Here is a 19,813-nt window from a genome sequence, read left to right on the forward strand (position 1 = left end):
CCTTTCAAAGGCTCTATCAGCTCTACAAGCCCCTTCACCATGAGTGCTGAAGAGGAATCACATGAGCATGAAATTCATCAAAGTATCTAATAACAGAAACAGTGACAGGTGTGAAAGAGCGGTCATCCACAGAAGATCTCATGAGAGTATGGTCATTACTTTTGTATCTGCATGTCGTTACCCTTTCAGTATTGCCAAATATGACCTACATGACCTTTGAATATATAAAATTGTCTCAGATAAGGCAGGGTTCTCAATCTGCCATGGGTCGAGGGGTGTGTGTACGTTGCCTGCAGTAGACTCCATGTACCGTACATCAATGTTCATTTTTTAATTAATAAATAATATTATAATAGGATATATCTCCTATGTTCAAGTATTATAGCCATCAAATCAATTTGATTTTTTTTCCCTGCAACACCTCAATTCACTATGGCAACCTGAAACTCCAAATCTAAACTATTTTATCTGACAATATCACATATCTACAGCAAAAGAAATGCAACATCTCTACCTAGTGGTCTGGCAGGAAACGTACACAGAAAATAATATACTGCATGCCAATAGCACATGCAACATTTTTTTAAGTAGAAAGAATAAGGCTATTAGATTTTAGTCCCCATAAGACATTCAGGGAGTCATTAAGAGTCTCATGATTTTTTTTTTAAAATAAACTTTATTTGCAAACAGTTTTTGATGAGCAATTTGAAAGACCCTCAAAAGATTGTCAAAAAATATTTGTCCTTCAGTGTGTTAACTGCATTGCACATGGTCTTGCTCAAAAACATCTTGCATGTACATTAACCCTCCATGTGACACCAAAATACATTTGATTATAAAATATAGTTCTCAGTATAAACATCTGAACTACTGATAATTACAAGTCTTGTTATAAAACAGTACATTTGTATAGCAGTGTTCTTTAATCCAAACCCTGCTTACTGTTGTTATCCTACTGAAATAGTACATAACCGTGTGCATTTGAAAAAATAAATTCTAATGTCTATTGCTCCTCCTGTCCGTGGGTGTGTATTGAAAGCATATTTGCTCAAGTGAAGATTCATATCTTCAGATGTACAGTGGGTACAAAGTTTACACACCCCTGTTAAAATGGCAGGTTTTTGTGACAAATATGTGAAATTGCAAACAACTCAAAGTGAAAAACAATCAAAATTTTTAAGGGGAAAAAAAAAAAAACACCACCTAGTTGCATGAATGTGCACACGTCAACTAATGCTTTGTTGAAATGGCGTTTGATTTTATTACACCGCTCACGCAGTCTTTTAGGGTAAGAATCTATCAGCATGGCACATCATAACTTGGCAATATTTTCCCAGTCCTTCTTGCAAAAACATTCTAGATGGATCAGGTCTAGGCTCTGACTGGGCCATCCAAATACACTGATCTTTTGGTTAAGCCATACCTTTGTCAATTTGGATCACTGATGTGCTGAATTCCTTTTCACCTTCAGCTTACTAGCAGATGCCCGAAATGTTTTGCACTAAAATCTGTTGCTATTCATGATTCCCTCCACTTTGATAAAAGGCCCAGTTCTGGCTAGGGAGAAGGGGGAAAAAAAAAGAGGGGGGGCGAGCTTTGTAGCATGATGTTGCTTCACTTTAGGTATGGTGTTCTTTAGGTGATGTGTTGTTTTTTGCGCCAAGCATATGGTCTCATCAGACCATAACAAATTTTGCCACATGATTTAGTTGGGCTTGGATGTTTTATTGAGGAAGGGCCTCCATCTAAGCACCCTACCCCACAGCCCAGACATGTGAAGAATACAAGAGGATTAGTGCGACATGCAAAGAGTAAATCAGTACTTGTCAGAAATTCCTGCAGCTCCTTCAATATGGTTGTAGGTCTCTTTGCAGCCTCCCTGGGAAGCTTTTGTCTTGCCTTTTTGTACATTTTGGAAGGTTCTTTGTAATGGCATCATGGTGCCCTATTTTCTCCACTTCTTGATTATTGCCTTCATGGCGTTCCACGGTATATCTAGTATTTTGGGAATTCTTTTATACCCCTGTCCTGATCAATGGCTTTCAGCAAGCGAGATAAACTACACAGTTTGTAAGCTTTTTGCGGCTCATGTGGAAGCAATGGTCTAATGGTTAGAGAAGCAGCTTTGGGATCAAAACGTCGCTGGTTCAATTCCCTGAACCAGCAGAACTGACTGAAGTGCCCTTGAGCAAGGTACCTAACCCCAACTACTCCAGCAAGAGTGGTGGTATACCTTATGTCTGACTGGCCAAAGAAAAGCTGATGATACGATAATCAGTTCGGGTGGTGCTCAACCAAAATGGGGAGGGGGGGGGAAAAAAGGCTTCAGCAGTCAGATGAATCCAAGATGATGTCAAGAAAATCCTACAGCTGCTCTTTATTTGGTGTTAATCAGAATTATTTCATCAATGACAGTTATATGAAAGTCCGAGTCCAGTCTCAAGTCCCCAGTGTTCAAGTCCAAGTCATTAAACAAAACTGAGTCAAGTCCAAGCCGAGTCCACTATTGATCTGAGCCGAGAACAAGACTCCAACCGCACCATGTGACGGTGGCTGTTTTAGCGCCATGAACATTAGTTTGTTCCTGAATATGACGTATGAACAGGTTAATGTGATTCTCTTTGTTAGGGAGTGTGAAGTATTCTGTCAGAGATGGTTGGGAGACGGGTGTAAGTGTAGAAGGTGCGTTTATTAATACAAGTGAAGACAGGTGAACAATCCAGAATGGCAGGCAAAATTGTAAAATGGTGAAACAGACAATAGGTCACTATACCCCCTCCTAGAACTGCCACCCCTCCTAGAACTGCCACCTTATTGTGGTGGAGGGGTTTGTGTGCTTGAATGATCCTAGGAGCTATGTTGTCGGGGGCATTATGCCCCTGTCAGGGTTTCCCAAGGCAGACAGGTCCTAGGTGACAGGCCAGACCAACAGCAGTTCACCAAAAACCCCTATGGAGAAAAAAGCAAGGACCGTGACGTCGCCCGGTATGACGCAGCCAGGGCCCCACCCTGGAGCCAGGCCCGGGGTTGGGGCTCGTATGCGAGCGCTTGGTGGCCGGGCCTTTGCCCATGGGGCCCGGCCGGGCTCAGCCCGAAGAGGTGATGTGGGCCCGACCTCCTGTGGGTTCACCACCCACAGAGGTAGCAGTAGGGGATTGGTGCAATGTGGATTGGGTGGCAGTCGAAGGCAGAGGCCTCGACGACCTGATCCCCGGACACAGCGGCTGGCTGTTGGGACATGGAATGTCACTTCGCTGGGGGGGAAAGAGCCTGAGCTTGTGCGGGAGGTTGAGAGGTACTGGCTAGAGATAGTCGGGCTCACCTCCACGCACAGCTTGGGCTCTGGAACCCAGCTCCTCGAGAGGGGCTGGACTTTCCACTTCTCTGGAGTCGCCCGTGGTGAGCAGCGGCGGGCTGGTGTGGGCTTGCTTATAGCTCCCCAGCTCAGCCGCCATGTGTTGAAGTTTACCCCAGTGAATGAGAGGGTCGCCTCTCTGCGCCTTTGGATTGGGGAGAGGGCTCTTGCTGTTGTTTGTGCCTACGGGCCAAATAGCAGTATAGAGTATCTGGCCTTCTTGGAGTCCCTGGGAGAGGTACTGAGGGGTGCTCAGACTGGGGACTCCATTGTGCTACTGGGGGACTTCAATGCTCACGTGGGTGACGACAGTGACACCTGGAGGGGCGTGGTTGGGAGGAACGGCCTCCCCGATCTGAACCCGAGTGGTGTTTTGTTATTGGACTTCTGTGCTAGTCACGGTTTGTCCATAACGAACACCATGTTCGAGCATAGGGGTGTCCATAAGTGCACGTGGCACCAGGACACCTTAGGTCGGAGGTCGATGATCAACTTTGTAGTCGTTTCATCTGATCTCCGGCCCCATGTCTTGGACACTCGGGTGAAGAGAGGGGCTGAGCTGTCAACTGATCACCACCTGGTGGCGAGTTGGATCCGCTGGCGGAGGAGGAATCTGGACAGACCTGGCAGGCCCAAACGTATGGTAAGGGTCTGCTGGGAACGTCTGGCCGAGCACTCTGTTGGGGAGGTCTTTAACTCCCACCTCCGGGAGAGCTTTTCCCAGCTTCCGAGGGAGGCGGGGGACATTGAGTCTGAGTGGACCATGTTCTCTACCTCCATTGTGGACGCAGCTGTTCGGAGCTGTGGCCGCAAGGTCTCCGGTGCCTGTTGTGGCGGCAATCCCCGAACCCAGTGGTGGACACCGGAAGTAAGGGATGCCGTCAAGCTGAAGGAGTCCTATCGGGCCATGTTGACCTCCGGGACTCCTGAGGCAGCTGACTGGTATCGGCAGGCCAGGCGTGCTGCAGCTCGGGCAGTTGTGGAGGCAAAAACTCGGAACTGGGAGGAGTTCGGGGAGGCCATGGAGAAGGACTATCGGTTGGCCTCGAAGAAATTCTGGCAAACCATCCGGCGCCTCAGGAGGGGGAAGCAGTACTCTGCCAACACTGTTTACAGTGCGGGTGGAGAGCTGTTGACCTCAACTGGGGACATTGTCGGGCGGTGGAAGGAATACTTTGAGGATCTCCTCAATCCCACCATCATGTCTTCCACTGAGGAGACTGAGGCTGATGACTCAGAGGTGGACTCGTCCATTACCCAAGCCGAAGTCACTGAGGTGGTTTGCAAGCTCCTCGGTGGCAAGGCACCGGGGGTGGATGAGATCCGCCCTGAGTATCTCAAGTCTCTGGATGTTGTGGGGCTGTCTTGGTTGACACACCTCTGCAACATCGCGTGGCGGTCGGGGACAGTGCCTCTGGAGTGGCAGACTGGGGTGGTGGTCCCTCTTTTTAAGAAAGGGGACCGGAGAGTGTGCTCCAATTATAGGGGAAAGCACACTTCTCAGCCTCCCAGGGAAAGTTTACTCCAAGGTACTGGAGAGGAGAATTAGACCAATAGTCGAACCTCGGATCCAGGAGGAACAATGCGGTTTTCGTCCTGGTCGCGGAACACTGGACCAGCTCTATACCCTTCATAGGGTGCTCGACGGTTCATGGGAGTTTGCCCAACCAGTCCACATGTGCTTTGTGGATCTGGAGAAGGCATTTGACCATGTCCCCTGTGGTATTCGGTGGGGGGGTGCTTCGGGAGTATGGGGTTCGGGGCTCTTTGCTAAGGGCTGTCCGGTCCCTGTACGAACGGAGCAGGAGTCTGGTTCGCATTGCCGGCAGTAAGTCAGACCTGTTCCCAGTGCATGTTGGACTCCGGCAGGGCTGCCCTTTGTCACCGGTTCTGTTCATAATTTTTATGGACAGAATTTCTAGGCGCAGCCAGGGGCCGGAAGGAATCCTGTTTGGGAACCACAGGATTTCATCTCTGCTTTTTGCAGATGATGTTGTCCTGTTGGCTTCTTCAAACCAGGACCTTCAGCATGCACTGGGGCGGTTTGCAGTCGAGTGTGAAGTGGCTGGGATGAGAATCAGCACCTCCAAGTCCGAGGCCATGGTTCTCGACCGGAAAAGGGTGGCTTGCCCTCTCCAGGTTGGTGGAGAAGTCCTGCCTCAAGTGGAGGAGTTTAAGTATCTCGGGATCTTGTTCACGAGTGAGGGAAGGATGGAGTGTGAGATCAACAGGCGGATCGGTGCAGCCTCCGCAGTGATGCGGTCGCTTTACCGGTCCGTCGTGGTGAAGGAGCTGAGCCAAAAGGCGAAGCTCTCAATTTACCGGTCGATCTACGTTCCGACTCTCACCTATGGTCATGAGCTTTGGGTAGTGACAGAAAGAACAAGATTGCGGATACAAGCGGCCGAAATGAGTTTCCTTCGCAGGGTGGCTGGGCGCTCCCTTAGAGATAGGGTGAGAAGCACAGTCACTCGGGAGGAGCTCGGAGTAGAGCCGCTGCTCCTCCACATCGAGAGGAATCAGCTGAGGTGGCTCGGGCATCTTTTTCGGATGCCTCCTGGACGCCTCCCTGGGGAGGTGTTCCAGGCATGTCCCCCCGGGAGGAGGCCCCGAGGAAGACCCAGGACACGCTGGAGGGACTATGTCTCTCGGCTGGCCTGGGAACGCCTCGGTGTACTTCCCGAGGAGCTGGCCGAAGTGTCTGGGGAAAGGGAAGTTTGGGCTTCCATGCTTAGACTGCTGCCTCCGCGACCCGGTCCCGGATAAGCGGAAGAAGACGAGACGAGAGACAATAGGTCAAGCGAGGCACAAACAGGCTATAGTAGACTCAGCAGAATCAAAGACGAGAAACAGGAAATCAGGGATCAGGAAACAAGGCTCAGTAATGTATCAGCAACACAACTCAATACTTTGCAAAGTAAGTGTGTTTTCACAGTTTTTATTTAAGCGCACTGATTGAACCTTAATCCTGTGCAGGTGCGAGTTGTTTAGGGCGCACGCAAGAATCTGCTTGGCACGTGCACTGTCTGGAGCGCGCCCAAGAGTCTATCTGATGTACGTGCCAAGCCGCGCAGGTGTGACACTCTTGCATGAAATTAGTACAAAAATTAATGTAGATATAAATACCTTATACCAAATTATTATGGCATGTTACAAAAAATAAAGAAAAAAATCCAAGTCCTCATCTCCGACTTACAAGTCCAAGTAATCAGTGCTCAAGTCCAAGTCAAGTCACAAGTCCTTAAAATGAGGGCACGAGTCAAACTTGAGTACTACAGGCCTGATGAAAATTATTTATTTTTGAAGATTAAAGAGAACGTGATTGGTTCATTTTGACCACAGCCACATCCACAGTTATAACAGGGTATGCACACTTATGCAACTAGTTTACTGTAACTTTTTAATTTTTCCTATTTCCCCTAAAATGTTTATTTGCGTTTAAATTAATTTTTATATGGTGCAATTTCGGGGCGGCACGGTGGTGTAGTGATTAGCGCTGTCGCCTCACAGCAAGAAGGTCCGGGTTCGAGCCCCGTGGCTGGTGAGGGCCTTTCTGTGTGGAGTTTGCATGTTCTCCCCGTGTCCGCGTGGGTTTCCTCCGGGTGTTCCGGTTTCCCCCACAGTCCAAAGACATGCAGGTTAGGTTAACCGGTGACTCTAAATTGACCGTAGGTGTGAATGTGAATGGTTGTCTGTGTCTATGTGTCAGCCCTGTGATGACCTGGTGACTTGTCCAGGGTGTACCCCGCCTTTCGCCCGTAGTCAGCTGGGATAGGCTCCAGCTTGCCTGCAACCCTGTAGAAGGATAAAGCGGCTACAGATAATGAGATGAGATGGTGCAATTTCACATTTAGGGTAGAAAATTTGATGACATGATTTATCCAAGATTCATTTTTTTACTTCACAAAAACCTGCCATTTTAAGAGGAGTGTGTACACTTTTTATATCCACTGTAAATGTCTGGCTGCCAAACCATTTAAGTAAGAAATTAAAGAGAGCAAATTGACAGTAATGTAAGGAAAGAACATACTTTTCAAACAAAAAGGTTTTAAAATCAATCAATTTAAGACTATGCAACAAGAATTGCTTTGAACAAAAATCACAAAAATCCACCCCAAGAAGCTACATTAGTTAAAGAACAGTAGGCTTTCCAACATTAAGGAAAGATTAAAATTATGCCACAAGAGACCACGCCTGACGCATGCTGAGCGTAGACACACACACAAAAAAAAAAAAAAAAAACCACTGAAACAATTCAGTTCCACAAGTAATCAGTCACTGGAGTGACATGCTTCTTCTCCCTGCTACCTTCACTGACAAGTGGACAGACAAAAAATTCCTAGACATGTTTGACTGTTCTATTAACAGAAATTTTAGTACATTTTAAAACCCTTATTTAGAAGGGAAAAAAACCCTTTAGATTAAACACAGGCTTGACAAAGGTCCCCTCCCACTAACTCCTAGAGATTACTGCTGACAATTAGTCTTATTTCTAGACTTTATTCTAGGAGGTAACATGAGCATAATGATGGCTCTTTTCAAAACGCAAATAAAATGTGATACAGCTCTGATGACTGAGGCCTACAAAAAAATAAAAAAATAAAAAATAAGCATAGGAGCGCAAAACCTGACCTGATACCATCAGAAAAGCAATTATGCAGCAAGCTGCAGAGCAGCATTTGTAAGCAATTTTCCTCCACATGTAAACATGTCAGTTCTTGATGATACATATAACAAACTTAACTCGTCAAGCCGAGATTTAACCATTTAATCAAATTAACTATGGCACATTCCTTAAAAATGATCCAGCAGTAGCTAATACAGGCTAAGTATGGAGCTGAACTACATGTAAATCCCTGATTTGGTCTCGTCTATTATTATTGCTAGAAGTTTAGTTTGACATACACAACAGTAATAACTACACACTTCACAGCATAATAATAATAATAAATAATAATAATAATAATACTATTAAAATTATAGCACCTATTTAAACAAGTCATTCTGGTGAATTTCTAGTCACTAAATAAGCATGGGCAAGTTCCAACAATGATTCAGTTCTTTCCCAACGTAACCATTAAAAATATTTTGGATGAAAAGAAAAAAAAAAGTCTAACATTGATTCCTGGTGAGATTTTACATGTAGACAAAATATCAGCAGTTCCCATAAAATCCAAACAAATCTGCTTCACCAGTCTGCCTCTTTCTATGCTGAGCTACAAACCATATATGACAAGGTGATCAGTTTCTGCATCAGATCAATTTCATGCCAATATCAAACGATGCACATCAATTTCAGTACAGCTCCAAAATCCACAGGCTAGCAGCGTAGCAGCATGCAGAGTAGTGGTCAGAGTGTAATGGAAAAACTGGTTACATTCCTCCATCTTCAATCATGCACAAAACATTAAGACAATTTTTATGAGTGAGTTCCACCAGAAAGAAAAAGGATGACTCAGTTAGAAAAGACATACTGGCCTTTGTTTTTCTACGACCATACATGTCATTGTGTTATTTCTTTGTCATCTCAATGGCTTCAGCATCAAAACCTAGTGTAAACTCACTATTAAAAGGTTGAGTATCACACCAATAAAAATATACTTTTCCTTAGGTACAACATGTAAAAGCAATCAGTCTAGTTGTGCATAAAGTGCTTCCATTTCACCCCCCTAACCTCCGGGGGTGGAGTGAAACATCTCCTAGTGCATGCCACACAAATAAGCCATATGGCCATGTTTGATTTCAAGATTACAAAACCTATGCCCTCCTAAAAAAAAAAAAAAAAAAAAAAAGAAAAGGATAAGTAGTGGGAGGTCAACAGTTAGGGCTCTGGATCACTGATCAGAAGGTTAGGGGTTCAAGTCCCAGTACCACCAAGCTGCCACTGTTGGGCTCTTGAGCAAGGTCCTTAACCCTTTCTGCTCCAAGGTCACCATATCATGACTGACCCTGAGCTCTGAAGAAAATAATTTCTAGATTCTTTTCTTTCCTCCGCCCAGCTTGTTAGGAAGCTGGGATATGCGAAGAAAAGAATTTCACCATGCTCTAATGTATATGTGACAAATAAAGGTGGTTCTTATTCTTCATCATCTATTCAGAGCCTTTTTGTGGCAGGTGTTCCAATGCCCACAAAGGAATCCCCTGCCTCCTACCAAACTTATGTTGGGAGAGCCAAGTGCTGGTAGCAGTGTGCTGCCACCAGATAACGGTGAAACATCAAACACATCAACCATTGGGAACTGCAATCCACCGAACCCTTAAAAACTTCTTGCTGGTTCCAAGTCAATGCCATATGTTGGTCCATTCAGACAGTGTTGTAATGGTTAGCAGTATGAACCATCAGGTTGGCAAGGGGTTGAGCAGTTCCTTTTGTCTTGCACAAAATCTCCCCAGATAAGCCCATTCATGCCTGGCCTAGTGATGGCAACTCTGCCAAGGCTGGTGAAGTGGACACACTCAAGATAGCACATACATCTGCACCCAAAAGCGACAGCCCATATCTGGGAAAGGTGTGCGAAGGTGCAGGTGGTCCCCTTTTTGATTCCTAGTCAACACATTTTTGAATATGGTTCTCTCTGGTACAGCCAGAGCCCAATCAGATGCATTCACCCACAACCAGCCTCATCTCACCAGGAACATAAAATGGCATCTCAATAGGGTTTCATTTGGACACGAGTCACCTGATCCTCAGACACTATTTATTTGTTATGGTGAATATAACAGAGGGGCTCCCTTGTCTAAACAGAGGCTGGGTGGCTTCAAGCAGATACCATTGGTTGGTATCAAAATTATTCCTATAGGATGGGCTGGGTGCCCAGCCCCTAAAGGTGACATACCACTCTATAAGGACCGTCTCCTCCATGGGCCTTATTAAGAGATGCTCCAAGAAGTCTATACTGCTGCTACCTGGGTGTTACTATTCATGTACTCAGGGTTATTGTTGGTGTAGGCTATCCAGGTGTCTCACACCACCTTTGTCTGTCAGAAGAGGCAAAACAGAATGGGAGTTATGTATGCAACTGTGGGTTTATGAACCCCAGATTACTGCCAGGGTTCCATATTTGGAACCACCACCAGCTCAGTAAGAAGGTTCCAGAGAAAGACGGCTGTATTATGAAAAGACGTGCTGGAATGTGTCACATCACAATGTGACTGCTGGGAAGGGCTTAGCATGAGTGCGCAAGTGAATCAGGAGGTTTCCAGGTGTTTCACACCATCCCTAGTGGTTATCCAGACTTCATAGAAGCACAGTCATGCATGTAAATATGCAACAAATATGCTATTAAAAATTCTCCATATATAAATGGTCTGCCATCATGCAGAAAGCTGGTATATTCTATAAATATCTGTCTGCAACAACAAAAACAGACAAGGTAGCTTTGACTCTATGCACAGCTTTCTGTTGCGCATTGATCTATAATTAAATGACATAAGCCATCTGGCATGAGCTCAGTTACATGTATATCTAGCTATAAGGCTATGCCCTACTAACCCTAGATTTAACTTGTGTGAATAAGTCATAGTTGGAGGAAGCTTTAAAATGCACCTGTTAGTGAGCCAAGTCCTGCTATATGGTGTATTTAAAAACACTTGAGTAAAATTAAAGTTTTCAGGGCATCTAAAACACTGTTCTTCAAGTACTAGCACCAGACAAAGCAGCTTATGTTAATTTGAGCAAAAACAAAAAGGTCATCCATCCTCCTGTGGTGGTGCAACATACAGTGTAGAATCCTTCTTAGTGGAACAATAAAATAAACGCTATCCAAATGAACCCAAATATATTATCATATTATAAAACACAATGAACATGCAGCAATGTATAAATACCCGTCTTCTCTAAACTCTCCCAGAGTCTGACTTCTTGACCCGATCCATGTCAGAAGAGCAACTCTGGTGATCTGGTGAGTACGCAGACTTTGTCCAATATGCCCACAGATACAGTGTGGGAGTTTTCATACCTGTTTCCATGGGGCCCTTGTAATCCTCATTACACTGCACATCCTGGAGACACAGGTGACGTCTTGGGTGCGAAACAGCACGGGTCCTGTAGAGCAGCAGAACAGTGTGGAATGTGGAAAATTAGGAGCAGAGGGAGCCGAGTGAGGAGGCGAGCGTACAGACGGGTGTGGGCCAGCCATAGAAGATTGGGTCAGTCATGGGGAAGAGGCAGAGCAGAAAGAGCAACACTCCCAGCACATAGAAGAACAAAACAGTAAGGCGATGTGGATGTTCCAGTGCTGAACTCAATGCAGGAAAACCCATGTAGTTACAGAATGAGTGACACAACACCGGGCCTACCAAGTGACCTGGGGAGGGCAGAAGAAAGCAAACAGAGTAACATGAGAAAGAGAAAGTGGTAGAATTTGTGAGAACCCTGGTGTCTTGACCTATTTGTGACACATCAGGATGTGTCCAGGCTTAATATCTGCATTTTAAATCAAAATCATTTTCTACACTCCTTATCAGAAGGAATGCAACATAATTGGTGCATGTGTACTCATGTGCTTCAAAGCTTTCCGGACAATTAATCCTTATCTACTATCCGCAGATAAATTGATAATGACTAATTCATGGTGTGGGTGGGTTTTCATGCTTCGAGGTAAGACAAACGTTAAAAGTAGACGGCATTTCAATTTCATAAAATCTGTGAAATTTAGTTCCCTCTGAAATGTGGTCACTGTGATATATGTTTATTTCTGTAATATCTTAAACCCCCCCCGGCCATTCTGTGGCTGGGAAGTTATTTAATTTGAGGGGAATCCCTAGCAAATAATGTGCATGAAAATCACTCGCTTCGCACAGTCAAGAGGACAAAGGAAGTCTGCGTGTGCATACGTGGGTTACCTTGACCGTGCACTGACAGTTACATCATTCCGTCACTAAACAAACAGCTGATCACACTGAAGTGCTCGCTAACCGCCGATATTTATTAGTTTGGTCCTGCGTTTCTGTGGTCGGTAGAAGAGAGCAACTGGACTTGCTTGAAGATTCTTGAAAACGTTTCGACTCTCACCCGAAAGGCATCCTCAGTTCTGTCTGACTAATAGGGAGTATCCAGTATTTATCCTCTCATGGATCATCATAGAATCCGAATCAGAATGCTGATGGCTGCATTGTAGATGGCTGATAAAGACACCCACCTCTGTTCAGTGATGGTCGTTCCAGGTTGACAAAAATGAACAACCATCTCTGGCTAAGTCAGACAGAACTGAGGAAGCCTTTCGGATGAGAGGCGAAACGTTTTCAAGAATCTTCAAGCAAAGTCCAGTTGCTCTCTTCTACCAACCACAGATTACTATGTACCTGGATGACTGAGATTCTTCACAGATATGTTTCTACGCACTTTGGGATGAGATCCCTTCGACTGGTGCGGGAGTATGAGAGGACTTCCAGAAAACTGGCAGACATCTTAGCCAGAGAGGATCGTTCATTTTTGTCAACCTGGAACGACCATCACTGAACAGAGGTGGGTGTCCATGACATCTTTTATCAGCCACCTACTATGCAGCCATCAGAATTCTGATTCGGATTCTATGATGATCCATGAGAGGATAAATACTGGATACTCCCTATTAGTCAGACAGAACTGAGGAAGCCTTTCGGATGAGAGGCGAAACGTTTTCAAGAATCTTCAAGCAAGTCCAGTTGCTCTCTTCTACCAACCACAGATTACTATGTACCTGGATGACTGAGATTCTTCACAGATATGTCCTGCGTTTCCTTTCCTTCGCAACATAACGTCTTTTCTTCTCGCTTTCTGTTACTGTAGCCGGTCTTTCATGTTTCATTTGCGTCCTCCATTTTTCTCTCCTGTTTCAAATTTGTATCCCACAATGCCTTGCGCGAACAGGGAAAAACCACCATGACGTAGGATCTTGAATTGGGTCATGGTGAAGCAGGAAAAAATAGCGGAGAATTTAGGGCCATGTGGCCCTCAATTCATTAATTGTTCTATTTAAAAAAATTTAATAATAATAATGGCCTGCTCTTAGTCACCAGTTCTGTTCATAACTTTTATGGACAGAATTTCTAGGCGCAGCCAAGGGGCAGAGGGTGTCCAGTTTGGTGGCAGCAGGATCACGTCTCTGCTTTTTGCAGATGACATGATCCTGTTGGTTTCATCAATCTGTGACTTACAGCATGCACTGGGATGGTTTGCAGCCGTGTGTGAAGCGGCTGGGATGAGGATCAGCACCTCCAAGTCTGTGGCCATGGCGCTCAGCCGGAAATGGGTGGAGTGCCTACTCCGTGTCGGGGGGAGTTGCTAGCTAAAGTGGAGGAGTTTAAGTATCTCGGGGTTTTGTTCACGAGTGAGGGTAAGTGGGAGTTGGACAGACGGATTGGGGCAGCATCAGCAGTGATGCGGACGCTAAACCGGTCTATTGTGGTAAAGAGAGAGTTGAGCCAACAGGCAAAGCTCTCAATTTACTGGTCCATCTACGTTCCCACTCTCACCTATGGTCATGAGCTATGGGCAGTGACTGAAAGAATGAGATCGCGGATACAAGCGGTAGAAATGAGTTTTCTCCGCAGGGTGGCTGGGCTCTCCCTTAGAGACAGGGTGAGAAGCTTGGTCATTCGGGAGAGACCAAGAGTAGAACCGCTGCTCCTCCACATCGAAAGGAGTCAGTTGAGGTGGTTCGGGCACCTTGCTAGGATGCCCCTTGGACGCCTCCCAAGGGAGGTTCTCTGGGCATGCCCCACCTGGAGGAGACCCCGGGGCAGACCCAGGACACACTGGAGAGATTACATCTCTCCACTGGCCTGGGAATGCCTCAGTATTCCCATGGAAGAGCTGGTGGAAGTGGCCGGGGAGAGGGAAGTCTGGGCTGCTCTGCTTAGGCTACTACCCCCACGACCCAGATCCGGATAAGCGGCAGAAAACGGATAAATAGATGGATGGAATAATAATAATAAAAAAATTGGAAGTCTGTGATTCGAATTCAGTAGCTTTCAGTCCACTAAACAAAAATAACTGGGTGTCAGGGAAAATTCTTTTTATGACCTACACATGAAAAATCTGAATGGCAGTAGAGCTTTAATGGTACTTTTTGTATGTTCTTAAATATTTCGTCCATTTAAAAAGTAGAATAATTCCACATCACTGGAAATTTTGCACATATGCCACATGAGAATATTGTGGATATAATTATTTCCATTTAAAAATAACTTCCAAAACAAATTATCTGCTCTTACAAATAAAAATGCAATAGACAGTTTCCTGAACAAATACTATCTGACGTTATGGACATTATTACTGTTGTATAAACATGTTATAATGTAGTAAATAGTGTTGAGCTCCTGTAATCGAACATGAACTTATCCAGTCTCGACGCACCTGTTCTGAGAAATATAAAGGCAGTGTAAGCTCCAAATACTGCTGTGTATGAGAACTGGAACACTGAAAATAAATGCAGACAGCCATGAAGCATTATAAAAGTCATATGTATGATATTTATAGAATATTCATAGAAACTGATATGGAGGCAATGATTCTTTAAATAAATAAAGTTTCCATACCTGCAGAAAGAAAAATTCCTGAGATGGTCCCTTGTCTGAAGCGCAGGAGCTCAATCACGTGGTGAAAATGTGCTACCGCCACCAGTCACGCACAAACACACACACACACCAAGTAACACTGAAAATCTGGAGACCTCACTGAATTTCCAATAACCAGATCAGAGCAGCTGTTTATAAGCTGCAGTCTAAGTTGCAGTCTTACACTCACCTACACCAAAGAAAAGTGGGCATGTGAAGATGGAAGTGGAGGGTCCAGCACAGGGCACCAGCATGGGTAGCATACAAGCACGGAACACCAACTCCTCTGTTAGCGGAGCCACCACCTGATTCCTCAGCCAGCGCATGTCACTCAGACATAATGCCCAGAAGCGTGGATCTGCAACCAAGAGTAAAGTCACTTAACATTAACAGCCAAACAAGACTTGACTACAGCCAGAGCAGAAAATATACATTTCTGATAGCCCTATAATTAGATAAACGCAAACAGGTTCCTATTTGGTCTAACAGTCTAGGAACAAAATTCTTTACGACTCATTTTCAGAGCGAATACCTGAATGTTGTCAAATAAAGTGAATAATATGGTGTGAGATTATTTCCATAGTGCAGTTACACAAACATTGTCTCATTTGTCTGCAATCTCAAAACTGGCACCCCCAAAAAATAAATAATCAAATCAATTAATCCTTGTATCCCTTGATTTATTCCATCCATCCATTATATGTAGCCACTTATCCTGTGCAGGGTCGCAGGCAAGCTGGATCCTATCCCAGCTGACTACGGGCGTAAGGCGGGGTACACCCTGGACAAGTCACCAGATCATCACAGGGCTGATACAGAGATAAACAACCATTCACACTCACATTCACACCTACGGTCAATTTAGAGTCACCAGTTAACCTAACCTGCATGTCTTTGGACTGTGGGGGAAACCGGAGCACCCGGAGGAAACCCACGCGGACACGGGGAGAACATGCAAACTCCGCACAGAAAGGCCCTTGTCAGCCGCTGGGCTCAAACCCAGAACCTTCTTGCTGTGAGGTGACAGTGCTAACCACTACACCACTGTGCCGCCCCTGATTTATTCCTACTTATGGTAAAACTATTACCCAGCAGACACTTATATGAACTTCTCAAATTATTATTCATTTTTTAAAAAGATGTAATTCTAATTGTCTTTAAAAAGGTGAACACGGAGTGCTTCCCCCAGTACATGACTGTTTTTCTATGCAGCTAATAAGACAGGGTACGACCGACTGACCGACCAAAAATTTATCAACACTTGGCCACAACGGGCTGCCAAAAAAGCTTCATTGGCGCAGATTCTACAAGTCTCTGAAGCTGTACAGGAAGACTGATCATCCTTTTTCCGAAAGATATTCCCTCAGGTGGCGTTTTGGTAACGTGGTAGAGAGCACAGTTTTAAAATTATTATCCAGTGGTGCTTGAAAGTTTGTGAACCCTTTAGAATTTTCTATATTTCTGCATAAATATGACCTAAAACAGATTTTCACACAAGTCCTAAAAGTAGATAAAGAGAACCCAGTTAAACAAATGAGACAAAATTATTATACTTGGTCATTTATTTTTTGAGGAAAATGAACCAATATCCAGTACCTAAAAAAATACAAGCATTGAGCCTTGCATAAATATTGTTTAAATGTATAAAACATTTGTGTTCCTCACCAACAGCCACTTTGATTCCATCAATAAAGCCCCAGGGGCAGTCCATGGCCAGCTGGATAAGAGGACCCAGAAACAGCACCTGAGACAGCAAAGCACACTCGTTATTTTACTGGAAAATGATCATTTCATATCGGAGTATACATATACAGTACCAGTTAAAAGTTTGGACACACCTATTTTTATGAATTAAAAAAGTCACTTCATGTCTTAAAGTAATGATGGATGTCTCATCTCATCATCTCTAGCCGCTTTATCCTGTTCTACAGGGTCACAGGCAAGCTGGATCCTATCCCAGCTGACTACGGGCGAAAGGCAGGGTACACCCTGGACAAGTTGCCAGGTCATCACAGGGCTGACACATAGACAACCATTCACACTCACATTCACACCTACGGTCAATTTAGAGTCACCAGTTAACCTAACCTGCATGTCTTTGGACTGTGGGGGAAACTGGAGCACCCGGAGGAAACCCACGCGGACACGGGGAGAACATGCAAACGCCACACAGAAAGCTTGAACCCGGACCTTCTTGCTGCAAGGCGACAGCGCTAACCACTACACCACCGTGCCGCCACATGATGGATATCGTTTCTCTTTACTTAGTTGACTGGTTCTAGACATAATATGGATGACTACAGTTGTGGAATAGGGCGGGCGGCACGGTGGTGTAGTGGTTAGCGCTGTCGCCTCACAGCAAGAAGGTCCGGGTTCGAGCCCCGTGGCTGATGAGGGTCTTTCTGTGCGGAGTTTGCATGTTCTCCCCGTGTCCACGTGGGTTTCCCCCACAGTCCAAAGACATGCAGGTTAGGTTAACTGGTGACTCTAAATTGACCGTAGGTGTGAATGTGAGTGTGAATGGTTGTCTGTGTCTATGTGTCAGCCCTGTGATGACCTGGCGACTTGTCCAGGGTGTACCCCGCCTCTTGCCCGTAGTCAGCTGGGATAGGCTCCAGCTTGCCTGCGACCCTGTAGAACAGGATAAGCAGCTACAGATAATGGATGGATGGAATAGGGCTATTTACTGTATTTATTATTTACTGTATTTTTATTATTTACTGTTTGATCTCAAACGCATGAAGGTGGCAAGAATTTGCACGAATTAATTTTGACGAGGCACAACTGTTAATTGAAAAGCATTCCAGGTGACTACCTCATGAAGCTGGTTAAGATAATGCTAATAAATGTGTAAAGCATCAAGGTAAACACTGCCCACTTTGAAAAATTTAAAATATTAAACATGGTTTGTTTTTTGTTTACCACATAATTCCATATGTTCCAGATGTTATTTCATAGTTTTGACATCTTCAATATTGTTCTACAGTGTAGAAAATGGTCAAAATACAGAAAACCCTATGAATGAGTAGGGGCATTCAAACTTTTCATTGGTAATTATAATAGTATAATTTCACTAATATTAATGCAGAATAGTGAGATGAATAGAAGACTAGGGTGAGGAAAAAAGTACCAGTAGTCATGTATTACACGCCTAAAGCCAGTATAGCCAGTATCTCACTGGGCTGCGACAGCCTGCAACTAGTTGAAGACACAACAATTGCGATAAAATATGCGAATTCCGTTCTCGCCATAAAATCATCTTGAGAAAAAGAAAAGCAAATAAAAATGCGCACAATTTTATTCAAGGGTACATTACTGGATCCCAGTCTTGGAGATCCATTACACCGAAACACCTGATCAGCTGAGAGACTGAACCGATGCATGAAAATGCAACAAGAGAAGGGTTGTCATACACATCTTTATAGGACACATTTTCAGTTGACTTTTGAGCGCTCAAAAATTTTAGGTATATTTAAAAATTTACTCATCTGTAAAGCATGGGATGCCCAGGATGGGGAATGCAAACCAGTGGTTCAAACAAGACTGCGGTTATACTGAAGATCAGCATGGCTATGATTCTGACATAGGCACAAAGCCTCAGGCTGAGTATCACCCACAGCTAATCACAACCGTGCTGATATTCAGTATAATCGCACTCTTGTTTACAGAACTGTTGTATAAAAGCAAGACTTAATATTGAGTAAGTGACATTTCAGACACAACGTAGCCAAATATTTTGTTAATATGTTTGCTTTACTGGTAGAAACGTATTCCAAAGGAAGGCACAAACAGCAGTGATACAAACAGTGAAATGTCCCAGTGCAGTTATATTCAATATCAGCACTCTCGGAAACAAGCCTGCCGAATCAAATTAGTAGACAGGAACTAATTGCTGTATAAAGATAATTATTCTATCCACATTCACTGGATATGAGCAATCGCGCGCTCTGATAGTCTAGTAGTAGAGTAGCCAATCGGCTCATATACCATGGTGAGAGTTCATATACTATCAGCTCACACCATGACACCGCGAGAACAACAACCTCACCCTCAACACGGACAAGACGAAGGAGAAGATAGTGGACATGAGGAAGGAGAGGAGACCTCATCGGCCACTGTTCATCCAGGAGCTTGAGGTGGAAAGGGTGAGCAGCTTCAAATACCTGGGTGTTCACATCAGTGAGGACCTCACATGGACACCTAACACCACACAGCTGGTTAGGAAGGCTCAACAGCAGCTGTACTTTCTGAGGAGGCTGAGGAAGTTTGGTATGTCGCCCAAGATCCTCAGCAACTTCTACAGCTGTGTGATTGAGAGCATCCTGACCAACTGCATCACTGTGTGGTACGGCAGCGCTACAGCAATGGACTACAAACGCCTGCAGAGGGTGGTGAAGACTGCTGAGAGGATCACCAAAACTCCACTGCCCTCTCCACAGAGTCCACAGTAGAGCTGCCTCCATCCTCAAAGACCCCACCCACCCCCAGCACGGACTGTTCACACTCCTACCCTCAGGCCGGAGGTACAGAAGTGTGAAATGCAAGACTGTCAGACTAAAGATCTCTTTCTTTCCCACCGCCATCAGACTCCTGAACAGCTGACAGGAGTCTATAACCATGGATTACCTCTCTGTAAACTGTCCTTGACTGTTTACATCTGGTTACATTGTTTGCATATTATTGCCCGTTTTTGCTGCTATGTCCGATCATTGCCTTATTTTTGTATTACACTACCCACTTTGCACTACATTTACCTTTATTTTGTACTATACTGGGTTTTTTTTGTTTGCTTTTATTTTGCACTATATTGCCTTTACTTTGTATCCTTTCTTCCACCTGTTTATTTATTTGTAATTGGCATTTGTGGTGGACAGCAAACTAAGAATTTCATCGTGCAAGAGGACATGTCCTTACTGTGCA

At 44.7% G+C, this 19,813-nt stretch overlaps 1 protein-coding gene across 3 annotated transcripts in view; it reads right to left on the reverse strand.

The window, feature by feature from the left end:
• Positions 1–686: 686 nt before the first annotated feature.
• rce1a (Ras converting CAAX endopeptidase 1a) overlaps positions 687–19,813 on the reverse strand; it is a 33,786-nt gene continuing 14,659 nt past the window's right edge. For 2 of the 3 annotated variants that reach the window (XM_060933673.1, XM_060933692.1), the window contains exons 4-8: positions 16,559–16,637; positions 15,084–15,251; positions 14,876–14,947; positions 14,694–14,756; positions 687–11,661 (exon numbers count right to left, since the gene is read on the reverse strand). In XM_060933673.1, coding sequence (XP_060789656.1) covers positions 11,435–11,661; positions 14,694–14,756; positions 14,876–14,947; positions 15,084–15,251; positions 16,559–16,637 — 609 coding nt within the window. In that variant the 3' untranslated portion in view covers positions 687–11,434. The remainder of the gene's footprint in view (positions 11,662–14,693; positions 14,757–14,875; positions 14,948–15,083; positions 15,252–16,558; positions 16,638–19,813) is intronic. The other variant, XM_060933682.1, reaches the window with a different exon arrangement.

Source organism: Neoarius graeffei, chromosome 1, assembly GCF_027579695.1.
Source record: "Neoarius graeffei isolate fNeoGra1 chromosome 1, fNeoGra1.pri, whole genome shotgun sequence".
Classification (NCBI taxonomy): Eukaryota; Metazoa; Chordata; class Actinopteri; order Siluriformes; family Ariidae; genus Neoarius; species Neoarius graeffei.